The sequence below is a fragment of the Gekko japonicus genome, unplaced genomic scaffold, assembly GCF_001447785.1.
Source record: "Gekko japonicus isolate JY-2015 unplaced genomic scaffold, Gekko_japonicus_V1.1 scaffold1389, whole genome shotgun sequence".
In the NCBI taxonomy this organism is placed as follows: Eukaryota; Metazoa; Chordata; class Lepidosauria; order Squamata; family Gekkonidae; genus Gekko; species Gekko japonicus.
The window spans coordinates 651,088-657,635 of NW_015176492.1; the positions used below are offsets into that span (position 1 = coordinate 651,088).

General features: G+C 50.7%; 1 protein-coding gene across 1 annotated transcript in view; it reads left to right on the forward strand.

Annotated features, from left to right (window-relative positions):
- The window catches only part of PPP1R37 (protein phosphatase 1 regulatory subunit 37), a 93,351-nt gene that overhangs the window by 49,177 nt on the left and 37,626 nt on the right, over nucleotides 1-6,548 (forward strand). Inside the window, exon 2 of the mRNA XM_015427271.1 lies at nucleotides 2,458-2,555. Within this exon, the coding sequence (XP_015282757.1) occupies nucleotides 2,458-2,555 (98 nt within the window). The remainder of the gene's footprint in view (nucleotides 1-2,457; nucleotides 2,556-6,548) is intronic.

Sequence of the window (6,548 nt, forward strand, 5' to 3'; positions counted from 1 at the left end):
TCCTCCTCCTCCTCCTCCTCCTCCTCCTCCGCCAGTTTGGTGTAGTGGTTAAGTGCACGGACTCTAATCTGGGAGAACCGGGTTTGATTCCCCACTCCTCCACTTGCACCTGGCTGGATGACCTTGGGCAAGCCGTAGCTCTGATAAGAGCTGTCCTTGAAAAAAGAGCCGTTTCTGTCAGAGCTCTCTCAGCCCCACCCACCTCACAGGGCGTCTGTTGTGGGGAGGGGAAGAGAAAGGAGTTTGTAAGCAGACACCTTTGGGTAGTGAATGGCGGGGTATACATCCAATCTCCTCCTCCTCCTCTTTTTCGTCCTCCTCTTTTTCGTCCTCCTCTTTTTCTTCCTCCTCCTCCTCCTCCTCCCCAGTGCGTTTTTAAAAATTTGCTTCTTCCTTAGTCACTTCTTCCTTAGTCACTTGTCTTAGACTTCTTCCTTAGTCACTTCCTTAGACACTTCTTCCTTAGTCACTTGTCACCCCCTGCACTTAGACTTCCAAGTGAAACTTAGGCAGATCACGAGAGGGAGGGCAGGTAGGGTTGCCTCAGCGCTTAGTTCTCGTGGCCCTTCCTTACTCGCCCAGGGAAATGCCCATCGCCACTTTGGGGTCAAGAAGCCATTTTGTCTCCAGGCCAGTTTGTCCGGGGATCCTGGAGGTATTTGCTATCTTCTGGGTGTGGCGCAGGGGTCACTGGGGGTGTGTGGGGGGAGGTATTTGTGAATGTCCTGCCTTGTGTCAGGGGGCTGGACTTGATGACTCTGGAGGTCCTGTCCAACTCTGTGGTTCTATGATTCCTCTGCGTGTGGCTCCGCCTCCTGCGGCGATTTTGGGGTTGGCTCCGCCTCCTGCGGTAGCCATTTTGTAGCTGCGCCCACTGCCCTGTGGCGGAATCCCAAAAGCGCCCACTGGCATTCAAAGGTTTGGGGGCCCAGTGTTCCCTCTAAGCCGAGTTACTGTGAGCTGGCTCACGGTTTTTTAGCCTCCGGCTCACACTTTCTTGTCTTAGCTCAGGAAGGGATGGGTTCTAGAGCAAACTCGTTGATGCAGCAGCCAAACGGCTCGCTCACAACTTGGATGCCAGCAGCTCACAAAGTTGAATTTTTGCTCACAGGACTCCACAGCTTAGAGGGAACATTGCAGTCTGGACTGCAGGATCCTGTTGCGTCATCCCCTTAGGTGACGACTGCTAATACTGGTAAAAGCCACCTCCTTCTGGAGAGGGTTGTGGAAGTCCCGAGACCTGGATACGGGCCCCAGCGGGATACGGAATATCTGTCTCCCCTCTTCCCTTGTGTGCAGGTGTTTTGGACGGGAAGGAAAAGGGGAGGGGAGGCCGGGGACCCTGGCTTGACTTCGACCGAGTGAAGGTCCCTGTCCCCCCCCCCTCCTTCAGCAGTTTCCTCTTTCTCTTCTTTTTCCTGCTGTTCTTCCTTCATCCCCTCCCTCTCAGAAGATCGGACCAGAACCAACGGGTTGAAATTAACTCAGATGAGTTTTCGGCGAAACATTAGGAAGAACTCCGTGACCGTTAGGGCTGTTTCTCAGTGGAACAGGCTTCCTCGGGAGGTGGGGGGGGCGCTCCTTCTTGGGAGGTTTTCAGACAGAGGCTAGATGGCCATCTGACGGCAATGCTGATTCTGTGAACTTAGGCATATCACGAGAGGGAGGGCAGGAAGGGTTGCCTCAGTGTTTAGTTCTCACGGCCCTTTCTTGCCCGCCCAGGGAAATGTAGATTGCCACTTTGGGGTCAGGAAGCAAATTTTCTCCAGGCCAGTTTGCCCGGGGATTCTGGAGGGGTTTTTTTGTAATCTTCTTGGCGTGGAACAGTGGTCACTGGGAGTTTGTGTGGGGGAAGGTATTTGTGAATTTCCTGCATTGTGTAGGGGATTGGACTAGATGACCACTGGAGGTCCCGTCCAACTCTACGATTCTGTGACCGTCTTCAAATCTTGCTCTTTTTCTTAACATTAGATTCTCCAGACGTTATTTCACAGTCAGAGGGTTTCCTGGTGTGTTTCGTGGAAATCGCTCTAAGCCTACAAAGTTTTTAGTCTTCTTCCAAAAGGGGTGGTGGTGGGGGGGAACGGAAAACACGTCTTTTGCCGGAGGAGAGGGAAACTCGGGGACCAATGTCCCCTCCCTTATATGTGTGTTTGTGTGTATTTTAGACCCACGCCTCTCTGCCTGGGTACCGTAAAGGATTATTGGCTCTTAGAGCGGAAGGAGATGGAGTGCTGTTATCTGGTCGCCCAGGCGCAGTTCCTAATCGCCTCAGACGACCGGCAGCTGCAATCTGGCTTTTGACAGCTTCCTCTCTTTATGATTTGATTCACTTACTTGATTTATATCCTGCTCGGCCTCTCAGGCAGTGAATCTCTTACGCCCGTGCAGACTGCCCACTTCAAATAGATCACCTCTCTCTGTTCTCTCCCCCCCCCCCCAATTCGTGTCTTTCAGCTCAGAATGTAACCGTGGAAGAAATTCTCACTGCCTACAAGCAAGCCTGTCAGAAGCTGAACTGCAAACAGATTCCCAAACTGCTGAAGCAGATCCAGGTAGGTGCCCGCCCTCAAAGTGTACGGCACAGACCGTTATCGGGTATTTTGCCATCCGTATCCAGACAGCGGATGTTTGGGGTTTTTTTATATAAAGACGGGAAAAGCTGACTGCGACTAGACTCAGAGCTGCTTGTGCCATCCTGGCTGGATTCAGCTCTGTCAAGCTGCCCATCTGTGGGGTGGGGTGGGTTTCGCAGTGGATTCCGCAATAGCCAAGGCCCAGGACCCACCAATACTGGTCCAGTTCTCCTCGTAGCCCCTCCGGTGGAACCCCAATCCCCTTCCTGTCCCCTTCTCGTAATCGCTGCACCCTGTGGGAATCTGGCTTCGGGCCCACAGCCAGTTGGACTATTCGTGTCCCCACGAAGAGAGGGGAAGAAAAACTAAACCGGCCAAGCAAAAACCTCCAAAGGAAGTTTAGAAAACTAGAAAGGGCCAGAAGTTAAAACCATCAATAGGTATAGACAAGAGTACACGTGTTTATTTCAGAAACATATAAAAAACCTTGTAGGGGCCCAAATAAAGACTCCTAAAATAATCAGAGTGACAAATGCACAACAAAGAGCCATATATGACCAGACACGTTTTGGCCCACAAGAGCCCTCTTCAGAGGTCAAATCTCTCCTTATATATAATTGAGTAGTGGGGTGGCACTTTCTAAATATTCCACATGCTCCTAAATCAGTTGGCTCCATGATGTGTCACTCAGAAGCTGTCCCTATCCACTGGCTGCGTTGCCTGAGTCCCGCCTCCAACATTCTAAACAGTTTGCTGTTTCCCCCCCCCCATAGCCAGTCAGAACACAGAGGTTATTTGCATATGCGGCCTGATTGGTCTTTGCCTCTAACATTCTAAACAGTTTGCTGTTGCTGTTGAGAGTCATTGAATGTGTCCTGAGGTAAAATACATATCCCAATCTTCCATTAAACGGTCACTGGAGTTGCCAATCTCCCTGTGGTGCCTGGAAATCTCCCAGAAATCACTGTGTTCCCCAACCACAGCACATCATTTCCCCTACAGAAAATTTCCCAGCTATTACAACTGATCTCCAGATGGCCAAGGTCAGTTCTCCTGGAGACAATGGCTGCTTTGGCCAGTGGACTTTATGGCATTATACCCTGCTGAGGTCCCTCCCCACCCCAAACCCTGCCCTCCCCAGGTTCTACCCCTCAAATCTACAGGTATATCCCAACCCAGAGTTGGCAACCGTGTAATTGGCTATGGAACCGCTTTCCAAACCCTTGGAACATGGCATAGGAGGAGGTGCTTTTCTACCTTAGCTGCCACTGCACAGCCCCAAATCAACATAAGTCAGGGGTGGAGGGAACCATACCTGTTACCATGAGGCTGTCCTCCCATACTACCCACTTGGGGCAGCAAAATGACTGGAGACAGCCCTGCCTTATAGCTAAGCAGAAGGAAATAAACATGGCTTGCCTCCCTCTTATTTTCCCCTTCCCTCTGCCACCCCACCAGCCACAGCCGGGACACTCACCTGGAGCTTTCTTCTAGAGCTCGTTGTATTTCTTCCCACAACGGGCCTTACTCCTAGTAGTACAGAATGCAGCAAAGCTCCTGTTATTTCTCTGTACAGCATTCCATTTTTGGCCCTATATCAGTTGCTTACTGCCTTACAAGTGTAACCATGGCTTTGTTGCATGTTGTATTCTGTACGATTTGACTTTTGAAGAAGGTTTTCGTGGGCTGAAATGCGTCAGGTCAGAGATGGTACTTTTGTGCGTCTTGTCACGTTGATTATTTTACGAGGCCTTATTTAGGCCCCTATGAGGTTTTTTACATGTTTGTGAAATAAGCACGTGTACTTTTGTTTATACCTTTTGGTGTTTTTAACTTCTGGCCCTTTACTAGTTTTCTAAACTACCATTAGCTGTGGCTAAATGGTAGAGCATTGTGCTTGATTTATATTCCTCCCTCCCCTCAAACGGACTGAGGGCAGGTTATGCAAGTCAACTCAGCAAATGTAGTGACTGTAATATATGATAAATAGGCTTAAAATAGTTATGGCAGAATTAAAACAATCTAAAATAATCTTGGTTAGAGCATCAGATGGTTGAAGAAGAGGAGATTGGATTTATACTCCGCCCTTCACTCGGAGTATCAGAGCGGCTTACAAACTCCTTTCCCTTCCCCTCCCCACAACAGACACCCTGTGAGGTTAGGTGGGGCTGAGAGAGCTCTTTCGAGGACTACTCCCGAGAGAACAGCTCTGAAAGAACTTGTGACTGACCCAGGGTCACTCAGCAGTTGCAAGTGGAGGCGTGGGGAATGAAACCTGGTCCTCCCAGATTAGAGTCCACTCTCTTAACCACTACACCAAATTGATCGCCCTGTAGACAATGCTGCAGTGGAAACTCATTCGGTGGTGGCAACAGTCATTAATACAGTAGCCAGTCACAGTTCACATTTACAGGATCTGAAGGCTCATACTGACCGAGTTGCCCGGCACCCAGACGCCCTTAAAACGATGATGGAAGGTTAGCTGTTTGGAGGCAAATAACAGAGTCAGGATAGCAACAAGCAGGGGTCATTTCCTGCAGGAGCGCACAGGAGCGGAGCTCCGGCAGTAAAGAGCCCAGGGGGCGGGCACATGCAACAAGCCCTACTCACTGCTCCCAGCAGCCCTCAGTCAGCGCAAGAAGCAGCCAGGTAAGTTGCAGAGCTCCCCCCGGCCCCCAGTCCAAAACAGTCCAGTGGCACCTTTAAGAGCCAGTTTGGTGTAGTGGTTAAGTGTGCGGACTCTATTCTGGGAGAACCGGGTTTGATTCCCCACTCCTCTACTTGCACCTGCTGATGTGACCTTGGGTCAGTCACAAGCTCTGGCACAGCTGTCCTTGAAAAAGAGCAGTTTGTGTCAGAGTTCTCTCAGCCCCACCCACCTCACAGGGTGTCTGTTGTGGGGAGGGGAAGGGAAAGGAGTTTGTAAGCCGCTCTGAGACTCCAAGTGAAGGGCGGGGTAGAAATCCAATCTCTTCTTCTTCTTCTCTAAGACCAAGTTTTATTCAGGTACAAGCTCTCCCTCCTCTGTGAGGACAGATCTGCACGTACCACATCCCCCCGAACAGCTAGCAATCCAAAACAGTCCAGTGGAGTCCGAGCGGTGGGTGTTGCCTTCTGACACACTTCCGGTGATGTCAGGGGGTGTGGCCTATGCACATGAGTTATGCTAATGAGTTATGCCAATGAGCTCCTGGCACCTCTTTCTCTACGAAACGACCCCTGGCAACAAGAAAAGCGGAAGATGTCAATTGAGAAGATTGTCTTTTGTCAGACAAACAAACTTAGGCTGATCTCATCACAGCTCGGAAGCTAAGCCGGGTCAGCCTGGGATAGTACTCGGGTGGGAGACCAACGAGGAAGTCCGGGGTCGCTACGCAGGGGCAGGCGATGGCAAAACCGTCTCTGATAGTTTCTGCTCTGACCTGGACGGCCTAGGCTAACCTGACCTCATCAGCTCTCAGAAGCTAAGAAGGATCGGATAATACTTGAATAATACTCCCAGATAATAACTTGAATGGGAGAACTCCAAGGAATACCAGGGTCGTGACGCGGAGGCAGGCAATGGCAAAACATCCCCGTGCATCTCTTGCCTTGAGAACCCTACGGGGGCCGCCGTAATCTGGCTGCGACACGACAAGGGGAAAACAAATGTTTGTTAAAGCCTGGTTCTTATTGTTTTGATTATGTGGGGGTGTTTCTTGTTTGATTTTAATGGGTTTTTAAGACAGGCTCGTATTATGTCTGTTTTCGATTTGTTAGCCTCCTGGGTGGCCCCGATGAGGGCCGACAGGCAGGGTGTGAATTTTGCAAGCAGACGAATCTTCGTATGTGCGCTTGGGGAGGACAGAGGCAGTGAAGGGGGGGGGGACAATCCAGTAGAGCTAAAAACCTGGATTTCCCCCCTGCTCCTATGTGGCTTTTCAGTTGGGAGGGGCCCGTTCCCCCTGCAGCTGGAACAAGGAAAGAACCGCT